The sequence below is a fragment of the Siphateles boraxobius genome, unplaced genomic scaffold, assembly GCF_051911475.1.
Source record: "Siphateles boraxobius isolate OS27281-9 unplaced genomic scaffold, OSU_SipBor_1 19, whole genome shotgun sequence".
NCBI classification, from domain to species: Eukaryota; Metazoa; Chordata; class Actinopteri; order Cypriniformes; family Leuciscidae; genus Siphateles; species Siphateles boraxobius.
The window spans coordinates 27,674,764-27,698,718 of NW_027508799.1; the positions used below are offsets into that span (position 1 = coordinate 27,674,764).

Below are 23,955 nucleotides of genomic sequence, written 5' to 3' on the forward strand. Positions count from 1 at the left end.
TGGCTTTGCGACCGAGTCCCGAGGTGGGCATGGCAACATGGCACGCTCCGACTACCAGTTACTCTGACCTGCCGTCAGTTCTTCACCCCGTGGTCGAACCTCAGTTTTCTCAGGGCGGGTGTCCCCCTGGAACGAGCTTCTCGGCATGTTGTTGTCTCAACAGGTGCCTCCACTACGGGCTGGGGCGCCATGTGCAATGGACATGCTGCTGCGGGCTCCTGGACAGGACCCCAGCGGCTATGGCATGTCAATTGCCTCGAGTTGTTGGCAGTAAGCCTTGCCCTGCACCGCTTTCGGGCGTTGCTCAGGGGTCAACACGTACTAGTCCGCTCAGACAATACCGCCACTGTAGCATACATCAACCATCAAGGTGGTCTACGCTCCCGCCGTATGTCACAACTCGCTCGCCACCTCCTCCTATGGAGACAGAAGCATCTGAGGTCGCTTCGAGCCATTTTCATTCCCGGAGCTCTGAACTGTGCAGCCGACGAGCTCTCACCGTTTCAGCCCCTCCCTGGAGAATGGCGAGTCCATCCCCAGTCGGTTCAGCTGATTTGGGACCAGATCGGGGACGCACAGATAGATCTGTTTTCCTCTCACGACTCGACCCATTGCGCCCTGTATTATTCCTTGACCGAGGGCACGCTCGGCACGGATGCGCTGGCGCACAGCTGGCCGCCGGGCCGCAAATATGCGTTTCCCCCAGTGAGCCTTCTTGCGCAGACCCTGCGCAAGGTCAGGGAGGACGAGGAGCAGGTCACTTTGGTCGCGCCGTACCGGACGACCCGGACCTGGTTCCCCGAACTTATACTCCTCGCGACAGCACCTCCCTGGCCCATTCCTCTGAGGAAGGACCTCCTTTCTCAGGGACGGGGCACCCTGTGGCACCCTCGCCCCGATCTCTGGAGCCTCCACGTGTGGCTCCTGGACGGCTCGAGGTAGGTTTGAGTACCCTACCACCACCGGTGGTGGCTACCATCACTTCCGCTAGAGCGTTGTCCACTGACACGTCTATGCGTTGAAGTGGAACCTCTTCGTCAGCTGGTGCTCTTCTCACCGAGAAGACCCCCGGAGATGCTCGATCAGCGTTGTGCTTTCCTTCCTTCAACACGGGTTGGAGCGAAGGCTGTCTCCCTCCACCCTGAAGGTCTATGTTGCCGCTATCGCCGCACACCATGACCTCATCGAAGGTAAGTCGGTGGGGAAGCACGACCTGTTCATCAGGTTCCTGAGAGGAGCGAGGAGACTAAATCCTCCTCGCCCTCTTCTCGTTCCCTCTTGGGACCTCTCAGTGGTTCAAACTGCCCTGAAGAGTGCTCCCTTTGAGCCCCTGCAATCAGTCGAGCTTAAAATCCTGTCAATCAAGACAGCGCTCCTGGTTGCACTGGCCTCCATCAAGAGGGAAGGGGACCTGCATGCATTTTCCGTTGACGAAGCGTGCCTGGAATTCGGGCCGGGTTACTCTCACGTGATCCTGAGACCCCGGCCTGGATACGTGCCCAAGGTTCCCACCACTCCCTTCCGGGACCAGGTGGTGAACCTGCAAGCGCTGCCCTCGGAGGTGGCAGACCCAGCCTTGGCACTGCTCTGTCCAGTACGCGCTCTCCGCGCCTATGTAGACAGAGCGCAGTGTTTCAGGACCTCAGACCAGCTCTTTGTCTGTTATGGTGGGAAGCTGAAGGGAAAGGCTCTTTCCAAGCAAAGGTTGTCTCACTGGATAGTGGACGCCATTGCTTTGGCATACCAGCAGCAAGGTCGACCGTGCCCCCTTGGTGTGACTGCCCACTCCACCCGGAGTGTGGCATCCTCTTGGGCTCTAGCGCATGGCGCCTCGCTAACAGACATCTGCAGAGCTGTAGGCTGGGTGACACCTAATACATTCGCCAGATTCTATAATCTCCGAGTGGAGCCAGTGTCCTCTCATGTACTCGCTTCAACTAGCTAGTACCGGACCCGCTCAGGTGTCTTCGCTTGCTCGCCATTCTACTCCACGGACTGGAGACGTGCGATATTCTCCTCAGGTGAGCTTCCCCGAAAGCCCTGAGTTCCTCCAGCACTCCTGACGTCGGCGCCAGTGTCTCTGCCTGTGCGTCGGCTAGGTGCCTCCCGTGTGCATGGTCCCTCCTCTGAGTGACCCCCACATGTGTATTTCCACTGTAAGCCTCTCTGAGCATGTGTCTTTCCCTTGGCAAGCCACCTTGCCACCCCTGGGGTTGAAATTTTCCACCTGCGGCTGGACACCCCAGTGTTCTCCATATGCATCCTTCGGGTCATATGTGTATTCTCTAAGTCCCCCCCCCCCCTCTGGGTTGGCAATAATTGCATATTCCCCTAAGCTTGGGATATGCTTCCCAGTGTACCTTGGTATTCCTGTGCTAAATAGGAGTCCTTCGTCCGTGCCAGTCTCACGACAGGGATCTCAGATTTACGCAGGGCACTGGAAGACAGCTGAGAAGGTGGCGTGATTAGACTGGTAACACCATTCGTCGTCATCTGACGTAACTCGGAGTGACAACGAAAGGGAACGTCTACGGTTACGTATGTAACCCTCGTTCCCTTAGTAGGGAACGGAGACGTTACGTCTGCCTGCCACTTTCCGCTGTACCGCGGGGATCGCCTGAGCTCAGTCTTGGCTCCTCAGCGAAGAAACATATCTGCATGTTGCCGGCGTCCTCCTTTTATACCCACGAGGTGGGGCGAAACCCCATTCGTCGTCATCCGATGTAACGTCTCCGTTCCCTACTCAGGGAACGAGGGTTACATACGTAACCGTAGACGTTTTGCGTTTATAATTTTGTTCAGTGTATATGAAATGAAGAAAATATACATATACAAGTTTGTTTTTAGTGTGATGGCATCTGATTCATGTTAAATTTGTTGAAGACACACCTGGGAGCTATGATGATGTCATCACCACCAGTGAACAGAACTCCGGTATTAGGTTTATTGTTTTATGTGTATGTATATGTATATAATAACATAGTCCCTTAAAATTGATGCTCAGTACAGATAAAATACAACATTTGGTGTGTGTGTGTGTGTGTGTGTGTGTGTGTGTGTGTGTGTGTGTGTGTGTGTGTGTGTGTGTGTGTGTGTGTGTGTGTGTGTGTGTGTGTGTGTGTGGTGGACACGCCAGAAAATTATGATGTCATCATTAATGAACAGGACTCTCAAGGTGTAACGGATGAGTTATATTGAACATGCGTTTATAGTTTACCATTAATGAATCATCATGACTTTTCTGGAGTAAATCTAATGATCTCACACAGTAATGAGGTGAAAGAGATCAATGACATCATCAGTGACACAGGCTCTGTATTACAAATTACAATGTGAGGTTTTATTTCACATGTGTATCGGAGGGAGATCGGGAGGAGTATGATGATATGAAGAACAGCAATGAAGATGACAGAAACCTGTTGGGTAAGTGTTTGTCTCTTTTTTAATCTTTGAGTAATCATTTGCTGATTTTAATAGGCTCAGTTTTAGATATTAAATACAACATTAAACGTGATATATTTGCTTTTGTCTTTAATAACAGACTATAATGATGTGGAGGAGGAGTCAAAAATGACTGCATGACTGTATGACTCAATGTCCACACCCACTGCCTTGGTTCATGAAATTTTACAGCTTCTAGAGTTCGGTTGAATCGCTACTTTATAGTTTTTAAATTAGTTTGTATTGATGAGGTTGCATTTTGTAAAAAGGATTGCTTTGAAATTTAGAGGTATAACATAGATACAGTTTTTGCTTTTCTTTAACAAACACATCTTAACAATCATAAAAACTAACATGATACATTTATTAATTCATGCTAATGTAATTTCTTTCTCTGAACATTGTTGATTTTGTGCCGTATTACTTACTTGGAGTTGGAGCTATTTCCCTGTTCTGTTTTACAGTTGTGCTCAAAAGTTTACATACCCCTTGCAGAATCTGTGAAAATGTTCATTTTTAACAAAATAACAGGGATCATAAAAATGTATTGTTTTTTTATGTAGTACTGTCCTAAATAAGCTATTTCACATAACAGATGTTTACATATAGACCTTATGTGCCAGAGAAATAATGTGCAGGACATGAAGGATTTTTTGAAGAGCAGTGGGCAGTTTAATTGTTCAATTGACAAACAAGGGAATGATGGAAAAAAGAAAAACAGTCGTGGTTCACTCAGGTAGCATCAACTAATATTAAGATTCATGGGTATCTAAACTTTTGAACGGGGACATTTTAATAGATTCTGCTAATAAACATCTGTTATGTGAAATAGATTATTCAGGACAGCAAGTTGTTTAATACTTCTTATTTGGTTAAAATAATTAACATTTTTGCAGATTCTGCAAGGGTTATGTACACTTTTGAGCACAACAGTATCTAATTAAAACAAATAAAGAAATAAAATGGTCTTATGTAATGCTTATAAAAAAAAAGCCTTAATCATTTGCCTTAAGGGTGCCACAGGGTGCCCCGTCCCTGAGAAAGGAGGTCCTTCCTCCGAGGAATGGGCCAGGGAGGTGCTGTCGCGAGGAGTATAAGTTCGGGGAACCAGGTCCGGGTCGTCCAAGCCTTAATCATTTGGCTATTTAAGAATCAGAACATTGTATCCAACTCAAAACAGGATGCTTGAGCAAATATTGAGTAAATATGCTATTAATAAATGTATACACAATTGCATTACATGTTTTTTTTTGTTTTTGTTTTTTGCTGAGCAGCCTGTATAATATGGTTGCACATTGCTAGAGCCAACATACTGTAAACATACTGTGTTGTTCTTTCAATCAATGACACCGACAACGCAAATATGCAAATAAGGACATTAACCCAGGGTTTAGGAATGTACAGTGTGAAAATGCAGCTTATAAATATGATTAATTGATAACCCATGGTGGTAAAGTATGATCTGGTGTTAATTTGACACTCTTGGTTGCTGTTGCCGTTTCGAAAATTACATTCTTGCAGAAATTCCTTTGTTTCTCTTTTAGAACTTCAGAGTTACAAATTTACAACAACAACATAGCTATACGGAGTTAATACTCTGTATTTTTTTCCTGTAATTATATAATACTTACTTACAAAGAGAACCTTTTATCCATTCAGCTAAGGTGTTTGCAAATAGAAATTAAAAAAATATATATATTATAATTGCAAATCGTACATATGACATTACTGATATACAATTTTTTATACTATACACAAAATATATCAACAATATGTTGAAACAGGGGAAAAAAAAGTTAACAATGATTTGCTAAAAAAATAATAGAATAACAAAGGAAAAATAGAAGATAGAAAAAATATTACAGTAGATATTGTTTTATAAATCAATTAGAGTGAACAAATTAAAGTCATTACAAATTGAGGTTGTTTTACTTGCTTTCTTATTTACTGAGGATGGCATAGTGTTATGGTACATTTTAAATTCTTTCAAAAACAAGAAAAACTGGTTTGTTGTTGGTGAATTTACATTACCTATGTAGGCCTATATAAAAATTTGCCTAGAAAATAAATTAAATATATCACAAAGCAAGCTTTGTTTTTAGTGGGGTCAAAATCAAAGTATTAAAAAATAATGTCTTTAAAGGTTATGGATATATCTTGCTGGAGATTATCTTTAAAAAAATGTGTCTATATTTTTCCATAGTTGTTCAGGTGTATATAGAAACATGACCAAAATAAATGATAAACAGTTTCTGTGTGAACATGGTAAAATTTATTATTATTATTGTTATTATTTTTAATGTATGTAGGCCTATTTATTTATTTGTTTATTTTTTGCATTTATTCATTTAATTATTATTATTATTATTATTATTATTATTATTATTTTTATTGAATGCCACAAGAACAAGAGGTAATACATATTCACAATATTACATTAACATTAGCTGCCAGGAAAAAAAAACTTCCACTTCTTTTTATGTATATGGTATTTTCCTAATAAAACAAATAACTGTATAATATGTTGTTCTTTACATTCCAAATGGTCATTCTGAGTATAAAAAAGCACATCAAAAACACAAATTTCTATAATACACTTCAGTTTTCTATTAATAAAGGTTTCTAAATCTTTCCAAGACAATCTTGAGTAAATACAATGAAAAAACAGATGCAAAATTGTTTCTTTTTCTAGTGCACAAAATTCACAAGTATATGAAATATTAAGCTTAAATCTTTCCAAAACATGCTTAGCAGGATAAATTCTGTGAAGTATTTTGTAAGACACTTCCTTAATTTTGTTATTGACACAAAACTTATTTGGTAATTTCCATGCTTTAACCCAAGAGATATCACCAAATAAAGAAGACCAAAAGAATCTTGCTGCAGGAAAAGACACAGAACCAAGAGCCTTCCTTATAATCTTATTACTACATTTTTGTTTTAAAACATCAACATTATCAATGAAGATTTTACCACAAAGATTGTCCATGTTGATTTCCACTGAATCAGCGTTTTTAAGAGTAACATCACACTCTTTGGAATTGCTTCAAGAACAATAGCAAACTCTCGGTTTAACTGGTAATTTACATTTTTGCAGATATTCAGTATGATAACAAATATCCATTTGAATTTACCAATTGTCTTACTAATATAATCCCTTCATTGAACCAAGTATGATAGAATAGTGATTTGTTTTTCAATAGTCTTTGTTATTCCATATGAAATAGTTGTGTGGTGAGAAATTGTGCTTATATACCAATTTCCATGCTAGCAGGGCTTGTCTGTGAAAACTGGCCAGTTTTACAGGAATTTTGTCAACAGAAAAATTTCATTTCAACAAAAAATCTATGCCTCCAAGAGTATTAAATATATAATTAGGAAATACGTTCCAAAGACTTTCTCTATACTTCAAAAACTCTATCCACCATTTAATTTTGAAAGTGTCATTAAGTGTACTATAATCTAAGACCTCAAGTCCCCCATGCTCTTTGGTGTTACCTATTACCTCCTTTTTTAAATAATGTGGCTTTTTTCTCCATATGAAGTCATAAAGGATCTTATCTAAGTCCTTAATCACCTTAGGAGGCACATCTAATGCCACGGTTAATATCAAACCCTTTGTGAAGTGCCATGTATTTATTATTTTGAAAGTGTTTGTGTAGTGAAGTGCCGCTGTTGCGTGCCTTCCCCTCTGCGTGTGTTGACTCCGCCCTAGATGTGTGAAGTTAAAGGCCATGGTGTCAATTAATAAATTAATATTCCTGCCCTATAAGAATCTAGGCAGGAAGAGAGAATCTGCAGCGAGATTCTTAACAAATACCACAAAACGGGATCACATAACACCTGTATTGATATCCCTTCACTGGCTACCTGTTAAATACAGAATACAATACAAGGTGTTAATGTTTGTTTTTAAAGCATTGCATGATCGAGCTCCTTAGCATATAAAGCACTTGTTAATCCCTTATCAGTCTCAACGTCACCTACGCTCCTCTCAGAGCATGCTCCTAATCGTCCATCGGTCTTGTTTTGAGGCGTAGTGGAGATTGCGCTTTTTCTGTTGCGGCTCCTGCACTTTGGAATGTGTTGCCATTATCTTTAAAATCCTCGACAAGCATTGATATATTTTAAAAAGGACTTGAAGACTTGTTTATTTTATCAAGCTTTTGGTGTGTGATTAGGTCTGAGAACTGTGAGTGATTTGTTGTTTGGTTTTCTTGGTGTTATGTTTTGATGTTATTTTATGTTATGTATTTTAGAGTTATTTACTATTTATGGACAGCACTTTGGTCCATTTGAATGGTTTTGAAAGTGCTTTATAAATAAAAATTGAGTTGAGTTGAGAGCCCCTGTTCAAGAGACGGAGGGTTTCTTATGGAGGGGTCGGCCACCCCCCTGCCCAGCCCATGTGTTCAGTGGACATTGTGTGTTCTCCACCCACGTTCAGGGGGTTCAGGAGGTGTCCTGTCCGTGCCTTACAGACATATTTAGCTAGGACCAGTGCTTTCTGGAAGAGTGACGAGCTCTTTATTTCATAGCTTCCTCTTGTGCTCTGTTCAGGGGAGTATCACTACAGGACATTTGCTCTGCTGCCGTTTGTGCGTTACTACCAGCTGGATGTCACCAGAATCTCGGTAGTACATTCTGTTTTGGGGGTGGGATCGTCTTAACCCTTCCTTCTCTTGTGTGTGCCACACGTTTGATGTCCTGCCTGTACACAGCAGTTATGTGTGCGTCAGTATTGTAGGTTCATGATTATGGGACGTGTCAGGCAATTCCCCTTTGGGTGACCGTCTTTCTCTGGCTTACAGAACCTAACTGTGAGTGTATTGGGCAATCGGGGAGCTGTCCATGTGTCTCCCATAGGTGGATCTCGAACACGAGAAGATGAAAGAGAACAAAAGGTTACTGTCGTAACCCAGGTTCTCTGAAACATCGAGTGGAGAGATCCACCAGCTTTGCCCCACTTGCTGCACGAGAAGCGAATATACTTGCTGGAGAACAGCAGCACTTGCAGGCCTTATATGTCCTCCGGTAAGGGGGCGGGGCCTTACCTGCCATTGGCTGCGCGCTTCTGTCTCTCCACTCGATTTTTCAGAGAACCGGGCTTATGACAGTAACCTATTGTTTTTGTTGCATTTACAATGTTCTGACCACTAGGGGTCACCGTGGAGACAGGTGTCAGATTGTTTCAAAGCCTCGACACAAGCCTCGGCACATTTGCTTAAACTGTTTTAGTGCTCCTCGGACACGACACGACGATTAAAAAAATCACAAGAGTATATTACTGTTGTATTTTATATTGTTAAATAAAACGTGAAAATACCTTGAGCTTATTTTAACCACTTGTCTTAAAACAAGAGCTTGTTGTTCACTTCACTTTGTTTTTGTGGGCCATTTGAAACAAACCACTGGTGCAATATGAGAATTATCTTGAGAAAGTGATGAAATGTTGTTTCATAAAAATACATTTTAAAGAGAATGTCTTTTCTGCCTCTTTAACTTTTTTTTTTTTTTTTTTTTTTTTGCTATTTGGCAATAGTATTTAATTTAAATAGTTGAGTTTTAAGTGTTAATATTATGCTAACATATGTACACACTAATATCACAGTTAGTTATCAGTGCTTTTATCTCTTCTCTGCAGGTGTTGGGCTTTGATGCTGTAAATAACTGGAGAACTTCCTGTCTCCTATAAGTCAGTGAAAAGTGTGTGTGTGTGTGTGTGTGTGTGTGTGTGTGTGTGTGTGTGTGTGTGTGTGTGTGTGTGTGTGTTTCTGCATCCCCTCAGTCTTGATGGGTGGGGAGGAGGAGTTCATTCACAGTTATATATATATATATATATATATATATATATATATATATATGGAGAAAATCATAAAAGCCTCCTCTGATTTGTCACTGAAGTTGTTTGATGATTTCCTCTGTTCTGTCTAATAAGGTAACAGCGAGTGTGATTGGTGGGTTATGAACCTCTTTCTCTCTTATTAAGGGGCTGAGAGGACGCCTGTACTTCTGTATCATCAGTGTGGAGAAGCTTGTAGGCCTACTGAATGTTGATTTCATCAAGCAGAGAGAGATGGAGAGATGCCTGACATTCATTTTACTTTCTTCAATTATAATATTCATCACAGCTGGTAAGTAGACATTACATTTATTTGAAGAATTTTTTTTTTTTTTTTTTTTAGAAATTAAGGGCTATGTTATTTAAGGTATTAAACTATACTGTAAAGTGTTTTTTTAAATGCCTGTGTAATCATATTGTCACAGTATTTTGAATGTGCTCCTGTGTTTAACAGGCAGTTTTTCTATTTCTCTTTCTCTGTCTCTCCAATTTATAAAGAGCTACAACTAAGTTTGACATGACTGTCTTCTTTTTATTCATTATATATCGTTATCAAAATAATATTAATATTTATTTATTGAAACCCTAAGAGGCCATTATTGTAGATTTTATGTCTTGTTGTCTTGTGATCGCAATTTAATTTTTCATGTGATATCAACATTGTAAATGTTGTCTCAATCTTCTATCTAAAAAAAATAAAAAATCATATATACATTGATCACCTTTTCTCTGGTTGAAAATGATTTAATCGCCATGTGTCAAACATTATTCTATAACCATGCAGGCTTCTCTGTCCCTCGAGTTGGGTGGCCGTAAAATTGATTACACATTTGGAGTTCTGATTTGATAAACATTGATTTGGAAATATTAGTGACAGACATGTTAGCTTGAGCAGTGCCATGAGCATTTTTATAAAAAAAGAAAAATAATCACTCATTCATAATCCAGAAGGATAAATGCAGTATTATGTTATGTCAAGAAGTTGTGATCATGACAAACAAGACAAAAAAAACCCCCTAAAGGCCTTTTATTGCGTTACAATATTAATCTCTTAAACAATGCCAAGACCTCAGCTACAGAAGAATTATTAGAGGAAACAAATATTTATCAAAAGAACACACCAGGTTTAATATAGTTTAAGCTCAATCAACATAATTTGTGGCATAATATTTTACCTAAATTATACATTTCTACTTGTCCTCCCTTTAAAAAAAGGGGTTTTCTGTAAACTTTAATCCTTTCATGCATGAATTATTATAACCTCAGTCAGGATTTTTATTCCTATGTGTTTTTGTTTTTGCTCTTAGGCATGAAAAACAAGAATTTACTTTTTTTTTTTTTTTTTACACATTTTTCAAAGAGATTTTCAGATGTCCACTTGAGTGGACAGCATGCGTTTATGGTTTAAACTGAAGAGATACTGTATTAAACATAATAACATTATAACACAGCAATATTGTCTGTATTTAACAAACCAATCAATACAATTTTGTAAAATCATGTGAAAACTATAAAATATATATCAAAAATACAAATGCGAAATATTGCAAAGACAATTGAACTTCATACAAGTTGAACTTTGCGTATCTTTGATATCAGAACATGAGGATGTGATTCCATCAGAAATCTCTACAACCTGTCAAGTACAACTGTGGAAACCACTCAGATGCTCCTAGTAGATGCTCTACCAGAGTATGCCAATTTAACCTTATTAGCTGATAATTCTGATTATGTTCAAGATGGACACATTTCTAACATAGCCCTCCTCTGAGAAAACCTAGTGATCAGGTGTTTTCAATCTCATCTGAAATGAGCAGTGTTGGGGGTAACGCATTACATATAGCATGCATAACGCAATCAAATTACTTTTTTGATGTTACGAGTAAAGTAATGTATTACACTGTAAAAAATGATTGTGATTTTAACGGTAAAAGACTGTAAAAATGCTACAGTGCAAAACTGTTAATTGGTTAACAGAAAGTTTCCTTACTGTATACGGTAAATAACTGTGATAGATCTAACGGTACATTAATGTAATTTTACTGTAAAATACCGTTAAATTTACAGTTTTTGAAAGTGAAAAAGAACAACTCATTGTATAATTTACAGTGAAAACCCGTAAATTGACATTCCCACAATTCCCCGCGTGACACTTCACATTTTATGTATTTTTATTGAAATAACTATGTTTCTTCTTAGTTTTCTTAGTTCTTTTCTAATCAGTTATGTACATTAGGGTTTTATGTCACATTTAATGTTGTTAAATTAATGTTTATTGCATTTCTATAATTTCATGTGTGTTACCGTGATGGTGTTTAATGTTTGTGCGAATGACACTGTGCAGCTTATATGTAATAGTATTAACTTTCTTGTGGAAGATTGCTTGTGATAAGCTTTGATTTATCACGTGACTCTCATCACTGCTGTGGTGATTGTTGGTTGTCAGTGTATTACAATGGTACAAAACAGATATTAATACTTCAATGGGTTGGTAAATTAACATTAAATCAGATTATGAAATACGGTTTATTACTGTAAATTTTACGTTAAATCTGTAAAATCAATAACGTTGATACTGTATTTTTGACGGTAAAGTTCTGGTAACCACAGCTGCCAGTTTTATTCCGTAAAAACAACGGGATTTTTTTTACAGTGTACAACTAACATCCATTACGTAATCAGATTACTTTTTGATCTAACAAGCAAAGTAATTCATTACAAGTAATGGCATTATGTAAACAAATTACTTTTTGATGTTACGAGTAAAGAAACCCACGTAATGTGCATTACAAAATCAGATTACTTTTTGATCTAACAAGTAATGCATTACAAGCAACATGCATTATGAAATCAGATTACTTTTTGATCTAACAAGTAAAGTAATGTGCATTATGTAATCAAATTACTTTTTGATGTTACGAGTAAAGAAACGCATCACAAGTAACGTGCATTACGAAATCAGATTACTTTTTGATCTAACAAGTAATGCATTACAAGTAACGTGCATTACGTTATTAGATTACTTTTTTAAATGAGTAAAGTAATGCATTACAAGTCACATACATTATGTAATACTTTTTTGATGTCAATGAAAATTATATTCTAATAATACAAACTTATTTTTAAATTTATTTTTAGTTGCATTTATTTACAGTCAAAAAAAGTTACTGCAGATAAAGTATTTTCAAAAACAACATTCACAGTATAAGTATGAATTGTAGCTGAAATATAGCCATTGATGCATGAGGTCCACTAGTGGACAGATGATTAATCAGAATTCTCCCAATCTAAAATCAAAACTTGGAAAATTTAACTGTGATATGACTCATTAGATATTGCTTGATGCTACAAATATTTTATTTTTTTTACCTGCAAGAGTCTCCTAGGATAGAAGAAATGGCTGGATATTGATATTCGACAAATTACAATTATTGATAAATCGGAACACAACGGCTTGCAACCTCGTGGAAATCTATAGGAAGATGCACCAAAATCCACTGTAGAGATTGATGTCCAATTATGCCATCAAAACCCGTGCAAATTCAAGAAAATGATTTTTTAATAGCTGTCCACTGTAGTGACCTCTATTCATGAAAGGGTTAAAATACTCACTGTTTTAATAATGTAGAAACAATACGTAAACAAATATGTGTTAACATGATTATAGTGTGGAACAAATTGCTTACTAACCTTTTCTGTGCAAAGTTATTTCCAGTTTTAAACGTTGTTTCCATGACAACATAATGGTAAAAATCCCTGTAATTGTTTTTAACTATTTACAGCTGAAACAATAATGCATTTTCAGATAATTGCTAAGATAAGTGATAAGTGCTTTCATAAAATTATAAGCTTTACATTTATGTCTCTAAACCCTACATTTTTTTAATAAAAGGAGGGAGTCAGCATACTTATTTTTTTGTTAATCAACATGATGATACTTGAGCTAAACTTGTATTGAACTCTGAATATTCATTTTAAATACTCAGACGTATGTATCACATTTTCCCAGTTGTCCCTTTGTAATGCTATAAATTGAACTCTCATCCATTCATCTTTCATCTCTCATTGTTACTGCTTAATATTTAGATGGTGTGAATGTGCGGTTGGTTGGTGGTCACAGTCGCTGTGCTGGTAGAGTGGAGGTTCTTCATAGAGGTCAGTGGGGAACAGTGTGTGGAGATGACTGGGATTTGGCTGATGCTGCAGTGGTGTGTAGAGAGCTGGACTGTGGAGAACCTGTAGATGCTCTGAGTGATGCTCATTTTGGACCAGGATCAGGACCCATCTGGATGAGTATTGTCGTGTGTACTGGATCAGAGTCTACACTAAAGAACTGTGGGTCATCAGAATGGGGTCCAAGCAACTGTGATCACAGTAAAGATGCTGGAGTCATCTGCTCAGGTAAAGTATTTTACATATTAAAATTCATATGCGCTTCAGATTGGCTTCTAATTTTTAAAGTTTTAAAATGTTGACTTCAATAAAAAAATTATATTTGTTGTGGGTTTCTTTTGTGTGTTTACTTTATTTATTTATAATAAGATATAAATGGCTTTGATGTACAAATCATTAACTTGAAGCCCCATAAATAAGCAATGCTTTTGTTGATCTATGTTGTCTTATTTAGAAGTCCGGCTGCTTGGAGCTTCTCGCTGCTCTGGAAGGTTAGAGATACTTGATGATCAGTTGTGGGTTTCAGTGTGTGACGCTGCCTTTGACCAGCAGGATGCAGAGGTTGTGTGTAGAGAGCTGGACTGTGGGGCTCCTGTACAGGTGCTGGGAGAACATGCTTTTGGAAAAGGAGACGCTCAGATGTGGACACAAGAGATTCAGTGCAGAGGAAATGAGTCTCAGATTCACCTCTGTCCAACATCACCATTAGATGAAAACAACTGTTCACATGAACACAGCATTGGTTTGCTGTGTACTGGTAACGGTTCAAAGTACAGCAAAGCAAATTTCATTTCATTTTATTATAACAATTTACATTTACAATAGCTTTTTCTCTTACCTTCATAGACATAAGAAATGTGAGACTGGTAAATGGTAGCAGTCGCTGTGCTGGTAGAGTGGAGGTTCTTCATAGAGGTCAGTGGGGAACAGTGTGTGGTGCTGGCTGGGATTTGGCTGATGCTGCAGTGGTGTGTAGAGAGCTGGACTGTGGAGAACCTGTAGATGCTCTGTATGATGTTAACTTTGGACCAGGATCAAAACTGTTTGTGATGAAAAATGCAGCATGTACTGGATCAGAGTCTACGCTTAAGAAATGTGGATTTCTACAACCAACTGATCTTGATGTGTGTCTTGATAAGAGCGCTCAAGTCATTTGTTCAGGTAAGCTAAAGCTACAAATCCTGTCTTAATGTACAAAACAATTGCTCCAAAAGCAGTCATAATTTAATTTTTTGTGACCATTTTCCAGCTTCTTTTTGACAGCACAAATTGTTAAGATCAGACTGTAATAATCAGAGACCTTGTTAAAAATAAAATGTAGAAGCTGGTTTCAACTCTACATTCATTCATAGACATTGTTGACCTAAAAATATGTTGAAATGTGGGCAGTCATGTAATGCATTTGGATTTTTACAGTAACAATAACTATACACTGTTTTGAATGAGCTGTTTTTGTAGGTTACTTTCAAGTCCTTTTGGACTGGGAAAAAGTTTTGCTGACATGTATAATATGTTTTCATAATAAATATCTTTTATTTCAGAAGATAAAGGAAGATATGATTTCTCGTTGATTGATGTATTGATTATATGACTGACTCATTATTGAAGTTCTCTAACTTTAAATTTAGTTTTTTCCTGTGTTGTTCTTTCAGAAGTCCGGCTGGTTGGAGCTTCTCGCTGCTCTGGGAGGTTAGAGATACTTGATGATCAGTCGTGGGTTTCAGTGTGTGACGCTGCCTTTGACCAGCAGGATGCAGAGGTTGTGTGTAGAGAGCTGGACTGTGGGGCTCCTGTACAGGTGCTGGGAGAAGATGCTTTTGGAAAAGGAGACGCTCAGATGTGGACACAAGAGATTCAGTGCAGAGGAAATGAGTCTCAGATTCACCTCTGTCCAACATCACTATCACATGAAAACAACTGTTCATATGAAAATGATGTTGGACTGGTGTGTGCAGGTTTGAGCCTTTTTTAAATAAACTGAAATCAAATTTAATGTTCCCAAAATCTACACTAAATATTAGTAAATTTTATCTTAGTTTTTTCTCTTATTGTGATACCTTTTTTCCTCATTTTCTTTATTTGTCCATATGTCTTTACTCCCTCTTTATTTATTTTATAGACAACTTGAGAGTAAGGCTGGTTGGTGGTCACAGTCGCTGTGCTGGTAGAGTGGAGGTTCTTCACAGAGGAGAGTGGGGAACAGTGTGTGATTTTGCCTGGGATATGGCTGATGCTGCAGTGGTGTGTAGAGAGCTGGACTGTGGAGAACCTGTAGATGCTCTGGGTGGTGCTCATTTTGGACCAGGATCAGGACCAATCTGGACAAACCGCAAGTTATGTTCAGGATCTGAATCTACACTGAAGAACTGTGGATCAGTAAATTGGTTTTCTTATGACTGTGATCATACTAAAGATGCAGGAGTAATCTGCTCAGGTAAACTGCTCCAAACCCTGTATGGTTTTTACATCACTGATATTTCAACTGCCTTAAAGGGAATGTTCAACTAAAAATTAAAATTCAGTCATCATTTTCTTAGTGTCTTTTCAAACCTCTGACTTTGTTCTGTAGAGAACAAAATGTTTTTATTTTATTTTACATTCATTATATTGAAAAGAGTACCAGGATATTCTGTAAAATTCCCCTTTTATTTTCCATAAAAAAGAAAGTCAGATGATATGGATTGACATGAGAGATTGAGTAATCTGACCATTTTACTCCTTTCACATTAATAAGTAGTGCTTTTGGTAGAACAATGACAAGAATTACACACCTTTAGATAAACAAAATTGAAACGTTTCTTATCTCTTGCTACTACAGGTGTCAGGCTTATTGGAAACTCAAGTTGCTCGGGGAGGTTAGAGATACTTGATGATCAGTCGTGGGTTTCAGTGTGTGACGCTGCCTTTGACCAGCAGGATGCAGAGGTTGTGTGTAGAGAGCTGGACTGTGGGGCTCCTGTACAGGTGCTGGGAGAAGATGCTTTTGGACAAGGAGACACTCAGATGTGGACACAAGAGATTCAGTGCAGAGGAAATGAGTCTCAGATTCACTTCTGTCCAACATCCTTATACAAAAACAGCTGTTCACATTATAATTACCTGGGGCTGATCTGTGCTGGTGAGTGAAAATAATATAGTGATATCATACCTTTTACTAATAGGGTGCATCTCAGTCAGCTTCATGTTTTACAGTCCGAACACTGACCAAGGAGCAGCCATTTTAAAGTCTGTCTCAATCAAAAAATCCTTCAAGTTCACTGGAATGTTTGCTCCCTAAAAATCCCACAATGCACTCCAAAAACCAGATGCACACTAAGTTCACCCTAATGGAAATTGTTACGTGCAAAACAAATCGCACAAACCAAAACAATATCAACACAATATCAAATCTATCATGACATAGAAGATTTGAAAAGACAAATCGTTATTTCATTAAATGTCAGTATAAACATACAGTGTAGTAAATATTTATAATTAAAATTTGACTAAAATGTTGCAGATATATATAACAAAAATCAAAGTATATTTCATGGCATAGTACTTTAAACAGCATAAAAATGTCACAAAAATGTTATGTGTGTTGTTAATAAATACCAGTGGTGACGTTTTATGACACAAGCACCTAGTCATATCACCGGGAATTGAAAAATCAGTGTCCAAATGTGAATTTAGCCAGAGTGCTTTACCAGTGCCGAATTTGTGTACACATTATACTGATGCGCAAACTAGTGTGTTTACAGAGATTCACCCACAGTCTCTATCTGTATTTTTCTGTCACTTAGATAAAAAGAATGTGCGGTTGGTTGGTGGTCACAGTCGCTGTGCTGGTAGAGTGGAGGTTCTTCATAGAGGTCAGTGGGGAACAGTGTGTGATTTTCTCTGGGATATGGCTGATGCTGCAGTGGTGTGTAGAGAGCTGGACTGTGGAGAACCTGTAGATGCTTTGGGTGATGCTCATTTTGGACCAGGATCAGGACCAATCTGGATGAGTGCTGCAATTTGTGCTGGATCGGAGTCAACACTGAAGAACTGTGGGTCAGGAGGATGGAGCATGCATGCCTGTACTCACAGTTCAGATGCCGGTGTTATCTGTTCGGGTGAATAATTTAACTGATTGCCCATTCATTTGTTGTGACATAAAGACTATTTTGTTTGGAAAACTGTTTGTATGTTAATTGTATTTAACTATCAAACATTTGTTTTTGTCTACTGTGCACTGTTATTCCTGTAATATTAACAGGTCATCAAGCTTCCAGACTCGTTAATGGATCTCATCTGTGCTCTGGGAGGTTAGAGATACTTGATGATCAGTCGTGGGTTTCAGTGTGTGACGCTGCCTTTGACCAGCAGGATGCAGAGGTTGTGTGTAGAGAGCTGGACTGTGGGGCTCCTGTACAGGTGCTGGGAGAAGATGCTTTTGGAAAAGGAGACGCTCAGATGTGGACACAAGAGATTCAGTGCAGAGGAAATGAGTCTCAGATTTCATTTTGCTCAGTATCATCATCACACAAACAAAGCTGTACCAGTGACAATAATGTGGGTCTGATCTGTTCTGGTAAATAATAAATATTCAGTGTGTCTTTGTTTGTATTTGATAAAGTATATCTTCTTTGTCAGCTGCATTATACAGTTCCTTACCTTTCTGTTTTTTATTCAGGTTACACTGATCTCAGACTGATGAACGGTTCAGACTCTTGTTCTGGAAGAGTGGAGCTTCGGTTTCTCAATGAATGGGGCACAGTGTGTGATGCATGCTGGGATATGAGAGCTGCCAGTGTCCTCTGTAGACAGCTGGATTGTGGGATTGCTGTGTCTGTTGTGGGATCAGACTGGTTTGGAGAGGGAAGTGGTGAAATCTGGGCTGATGTGTTTGATTGTGACGGGAATGAAACAAAACTCTCAGAATGTTCCGTCTCTTCATGGAGTCGGGCTGAATGTTCTCATAGACGAGATGTTGGAGTCGTCTGCTCTGGTGAGGGGGTTTTACTGAAAAAAATATTTAAATGCATAAATGAACTTGCAATACCTTGATTAAAATGCCATATCGTTCACTCAGGTTCCTATCTGGCTGTTCATGACGGTCTGGTGCGGTTGTCTGGAGAGAGACAGTGTGAGGGGGAGCTGGAAGTTTCCATCCATCAGGTCTGGAGGAGAGTTCTGCTGGACTCCTGGAGTCTCACTGAATCCTCTGTTGTCTGCAGACAGCTGGGCTGTGGCTCTGTGCTGAACTTCTCCGGCTCCTCTTCATCCAGTCCTGAACACAGTCATGAGTGTGTGACGGGCTTCCAGTGCTCTGGGAGTGAAGCTCATCTGGGGAACTGCAGCTCTCCACAAACTCTCAACTGCAGCTCCACACAACAGCTGTCAATCACCTGCCTTGGTGAGAACAACAACATCTGGGCAGATTCTTCAGTTGTTAGTGATCAATAATGTGTTTTTCTCTCTCTGAATATCAGGTCGCGGGTCCATCAGGCTGGTGGGTTCTGGGGGAGACTGTGCAGGGAGGCTGGAGGTTTTTCACAGCGGCTCATGGGGGACAGTGTGTGATGACTCCTGGGATATTAAAGATGCCCATGTGGTGTGCAGACAGCTGCAGTGTGGAGTGGCCCTCAGTAACCAGCAGGTACCAGCCTGGTTTGGTCCTGGTTCTGGACCCATATGGCTGGATGATGTGGAGTGTGAGGGGAATGAGACGTCCCTGTGGAACTGCTCTTCTCCAGGCTGGGGGAAACATGACTGTCAACACAAGGAGGATGTAGGAGTCGTGTGCTCAGGTAAACATTTCAAAAAAAAATTATTTAGTAACATTTAAAATCTAAAATATCTTCTGGGAGTATTTAAAACATTTTAGTTACACATACAGGGGTTCTACAGTGAAACTGAAACTGTGGTTTAAGATCACAATAATTTGTGATGCTGTAGTTTATTAGTAGACTCCTTTTGCAGCATCAATACGTCTTGGGAATGACAGATATAAGTCCTTCATTGTAGCCAGAGGGATTTTGAGCCATTCCTCTTCCAGAACAGTGGCCAGGTCACTATGTGATGCTGGTGGAGGAAAACGTTTTCTGACTTGCTCCTCCAAAATGTGGCTGAAAAATATTTAGATCTAGTGACTGTTCAGGCCGTTTTCAACTTCACTTTCATGTTCATCAATTCATTCTGTCACAAGTCTTTCTGTGTGTAGCATTATTATGCTGATACACGGCACAATGTGCTTTAGGGTACAATGCTTGAACCATTAGGTGCACACTGTCCTCCAGAATGGTTCGGTAGTCTTTGGCAGTGACGTGCCCATAAAGCACAGTAGGGAATGCCATGATATTGCAGCCCAAACCATCACTGATCCACCCCTGTGCTGTACTCTGGGCACACAACAGTAGGTTGTTAAGCCTCTCTAGGGCTTCTCCACACTGTATGTGGGAAAGACAATGAACTCACAATGCATGTTTCACATTGTCCACAGTCTAATGAAACCGACATTTGGCATTGTCACGAGTGACCAAAGGTTTGGCCAAAGGCGAACTAACACTGAGTGGCCCCAGGCAAATTTAATCAATGAGGCCCTTTTTTATATATATATGTATTTTATATGTTTTATATAAGATTTTTTTGTTAATATGTCTAATCTTCATCTTTATAACAGAAGACACAATACAATACAACAATACTCAAGATACAGTAAATCTTCAAATGTGTAACAGATTGCGTCAGGTCCTCTTCGGTCAATTCTGACTGAAACATTCTCTGTTTTGAATGATTAAAAATCACAGCTTCATCGAAAAATTACGAAACTTTGTGACTTTTGTGTCATTTGGAATGTAAACTCACAAAAAAGTTGAGGGCATGATTCGAGCAGGCTAAGTGGTCGTAAAAAATTAATTACACTTTTGCTCCAGTCAAAAATGACCGACCCTTAGGAAATTAATGAGAAATCAGAATCAAAGTGCTCAGCAATGAAGGGGTGAAACTATAAAACATCAATAGTGAAACACAACACACACACACACACACACACACACACACACACACACACACACACACACACACACACACACACACACACACACACACACACACACACACACACACACACACACACACACACACACACACACACACACACACACAATTATAAACACAAATGAACTGGTAGGGCTATTTGAATACAGCATAATTAAGTCAGAAGACTGAAATAAGAGATTAAAATTAAGAGGTTAAGACGTTAAAAGCTGTAATTATTATTATAATAATAATATCTAAAATGTATTAATTATAATTATAAGAATATATAAATAATAATAAGCTGTGATAAAGCATTCCTTTTATTGAATTTTAATGTTACCTGTAGCAAAATGCTTTCTCTGTAGTTAGGTTTGACTGTAGTAATAATAATGCAAAAACGTGTACACTTCACATCAATTTTTATTTTTATTTTTTATAAACCTTGAGAATTGCTAAAAAAAATTACATTTTAATCAACATCTTAAAAGTAAGTAATTTTGTCCAAAAACAACTAGAGAATTCACAAGCCTCTCCATAGAGAGCTATACAGGCATCTAGTGGTAACACCATGAAATTACATGTTTTATTTTATTTTATATCAACAGATGGCGCTAATCTGACTTCAGAAAATTTGATTTACAAGGCCTAGTCTCTGTATTAATCTGAAATACTGCATTAATTTAAAAAATATTTAAAAAAAAAAAATGTTTTTTAAGTTATTTTCAATGTCAAAAATTAACCATAATTATTGCATAAATATTAAGTACTATAAAATCCTCTCAAAATACAAAATTAAAAATATCATTGAATAAAAATAAAATTACATTGGTTTTACTGGGGTGGAGGAAGTTTCATTTTTAGGTGTCTGGTCAATTCTGATAACAAGTGCTACACCCAAATGAGGAGCACCTGAGGGTTTTAAATCACTATTTCTAACAAAATAATATCTAAAACTTGATCAGAAAAATTGTCTTTGAGATTGTTTAAATATATATTCAAATCCACCTAAAAACTATGCCTCCCATGTTGTGTGGATTGCAATATTTTATGTACAGCTGTGCTGTTGCTCTGCTAATTCAACCTTCTCTCATTCAGCTCTTGCTGATGGAATGTAAAATCAGTGAAGATTGGCCACCAGATATATATACATATATACATATAGGCATATATAGGCATTAAACCTCCAACACTCTATTGGCCAGTGTTTCAGTTTCATTGTCCAACCCCTGTATATATTGGATGAAATCAGATGTTGTGTTAATGTTTCCATTTAGATTTCAAAGAGATCAGGTTAACTGAGGGCTGTGAAGGGAATGTGGAGGTTTTCTACAATGGATCCTGGGGTAATGTGTGCTGGAACCAGATGAACAGAGACACGGCGAGTCTGATCTGTCAAGAGCTGAACTGTGGAAGATCTGGTGATTTTTTCTATTCAATCCCAAGACTGGAATCAGCTCGTAACTGGCTGGATGAAGTGAAATGTCGACAACATGATTCAAATCTGTGGCAGTGTCCATCTTTACCCTGGGGACAGAACTACTGTGACAGAGATGAAGTGGCCAAAGTCACCTGCTCAGGTAAGACTTGATTTCCATTGCAATTTCCATCTCTAAAAATACAAAAATAATCAGTTAACATTATTGAGTATATAAACAAAATGTTTATATATTATAATTAATTTACTTGTGATTACAGAACAGGAGAGTCATGAGTCCCCTAGAAGCTATCTGTCGTGCTCCACATCTCCACATCAGAGACAGTGTTCAGGTAAGTTCATTTGATTTAGAAGAACATAAAAATCATAACAGTCATATGTTGTATGCATGTGATTTAATTCAGGGGAACCAAGAGAATTTAATCTCACTCCACAGACATGTCCCACTGTAGGTGTTTCTGTCTTGACAGAAGTCTGTTGGCCAATAATGTATAATGTATCCACTTGGCTGTGATTTTAGATCATGTTCCTCTCAGACTGAGTGGAGGTTTGGGCCGGTGTTCTGGGAGGCTGGAGGTGTATCATAACGCTGTGTGGGGTTCAGTCTGTGATGATCTGTGGGACATCAGCGATGCTCAGGTGGTCTGCAGACACCTAGGTTGTGGAGACGCACTGAGGGCTGATGGGAATTCAGTCTTTGGTGCTGGTGAAGGTGTTGTGTGGCTGAACAGAGTCGAGTGCAGAGGGAATGAGATTCACCTGTGGGACTGTCCTCTCTCCCTGAAGAACCACACTGACTGTTCTCACAAAGAACACGCTGGACTCACATGTGCAGGTCACAGCAATACACTAACCAATATTATTAATTTTAAAATAATTTAAATGGTAAAAATATTTGTGTATTTGCTTTTTTCAATGTCTTTGTGTCTGTTTTGCCAGATTTGTCAGTGTCCACTACTCCTGCCACAACAACATCATCTTCTCGTCCAGTTTCTCAGACAGTGCGCTCAACATCAGTCACTCCTCCACAAACTCCTCCAGCAGCGTCTCTCTCTGTGCTTGTGGTTGTTCTGGGAGTTTTGCTCTCACTGCTCTTAGTGCCACTGCTTATACTGATTCAGCAGAACAGAGTGATGAGGAGAGGTAGGAGAGATCCAGAGACTGTCATATTGTGTCTTATTCAGTGTGTGATCAGTCATGTGTTGTGAACTGACAGCAGGTTTGTCTGTCTACACTCACAGCTCTCTCTAAGAGGAGACACAAGAAGACAACTGAGGCCGTTTATGAGGAGATTCATCACAGACCGACTAATAGACACAGTGTTTTCACTCAGAGGGGTGAGTAAATGTCATAGTGCTTGATTTGTCGTGATCAATAGACTTATCACTGAATTCATAGGTAAGTGGAGTAAATCACAGATTCATCTGTTTGACCTTGTTTGTGTCATGATTAAGGGTTAGAGTTATATTCAGGTGTGAGTCAATGTTACGAATGGATTTCCTTAGATTAGTATGAGCTGAACTTGTAGATGGCGCCACAGATGTCTGCCTTTGTTTGGAGGTCCTCTATGTTTGTTTTTATTGATTGTTTGTCTTTTATTGATGGTTTGCCCTGTCTTCAGTCAACTTTTACCTATAACATTTATGAGGGACGAACTGCTGGACATTAGACAATGCACACCCCCCAATCTTTTTGGACATTTTAGTCAGAGGAGTTCTATTCAGCGACAGTTCTATACAGATGCTCCAAAAGACGCAAACGAGGACGCTCGTAACGTTCAGAAACCCCACTGCCGAGTATTCACCTGGCGAATCTAAACACTCTTGCATACAAAACAAATGAAAATCTTAACTCATTCGGAAAAACAAGGACTTTTCCAGCTCTGCTGCTCTGTGTTTCACGGAAACCTGGCTGAAAAAATCTATCCCGGACAGCACGTTACATCTGCCGGGCTTCCAGCTGTTCAGAGCGGATGGCATGGCAGAGTCATCTAGGAAAACGAGAGGAGGCGGATTATGTTTTTACTTAAACAAAAGGTTGGTGAATGGATATAACAATA

General features: G+C 39.0%; 1 protein-coding gene across 2 annotated transcripts in view; it reads left to right on the top strand.

Annotated features, from left to right (window-relative positions):
* Window positions 1-9,412: 9,412 nt before the first annotated feature.
* Window positions 9,413-23,955, top strand: part of LOC143742041 (scavenger receptor cysteine-rich type 1 protein M130-like) — a 95,944-nt gene continuing 81,401 nt past the window's right edge. For both annotated transcript variants that reach the window (XM_077234668.1, XM_077234669.1), the window contains exons 1-17: window positions 9,413-9,575; window positions 13,370-13,684; window positions 13,911-14,213; window positions 14,303-14,617; window positions 15,109-15,411; window positions 15,576-15,890; window positions 16,275-16,574; window positions 17,239-17,553; window positions 17,697-18,011; window positions 18,114-18,428; window positions 18,513-18,836; window positions 18,913-19,230; window positions 21,736-22,038; window positions 22,157-22,228; window positions 22,417-22,731; window positions 22,836-23,039; window positions 23,138-23,233. In XM_077234668.1, coding sequence (XP_077090783.1) covers window positions 9,518-9,575; window positions 13,370-13,684; window positions 13,911-14,213; window positions 14,303-14,617; window positions 15,109-15,411; window positions 15,576-15,890; window positions 16,275-16,574; window positions 17,239-17,553; window positions 17,697-18,011; window positions 18,114-18,428; window positions 18,513-18,836; window positions 18,913-19,230; window positions 21,736-22,038; window positions 22,157-22,228; window positions 22,417-22,731; window positions 22,836-23,039; window positions 23,138-23,233 — 4,486 coding nt within the window. In that variant the 5' untranslated portion in view covers window positions 9,413-9,517. The remainder of the gene's footprint in view (window positions 9,576-13,369; window positions 13,685-13,910; window positions 14,214-14,302; window positions 14,618-15,108; window positions 15,412-15,575; window positions 15,891-16,274; window positions 16,575-17,238; window positions 17,554-17,696; window positions 18,012-18,113; window positions 18,429-18,512; window positions 18,837-18,912; window positions 19,231-21,735; window positions 22,039-22,156; window positions 22,229-22,416; window positions 22,732-22,835; window positions 23,040-23,137; window positions 23,234-23,955) is intronic.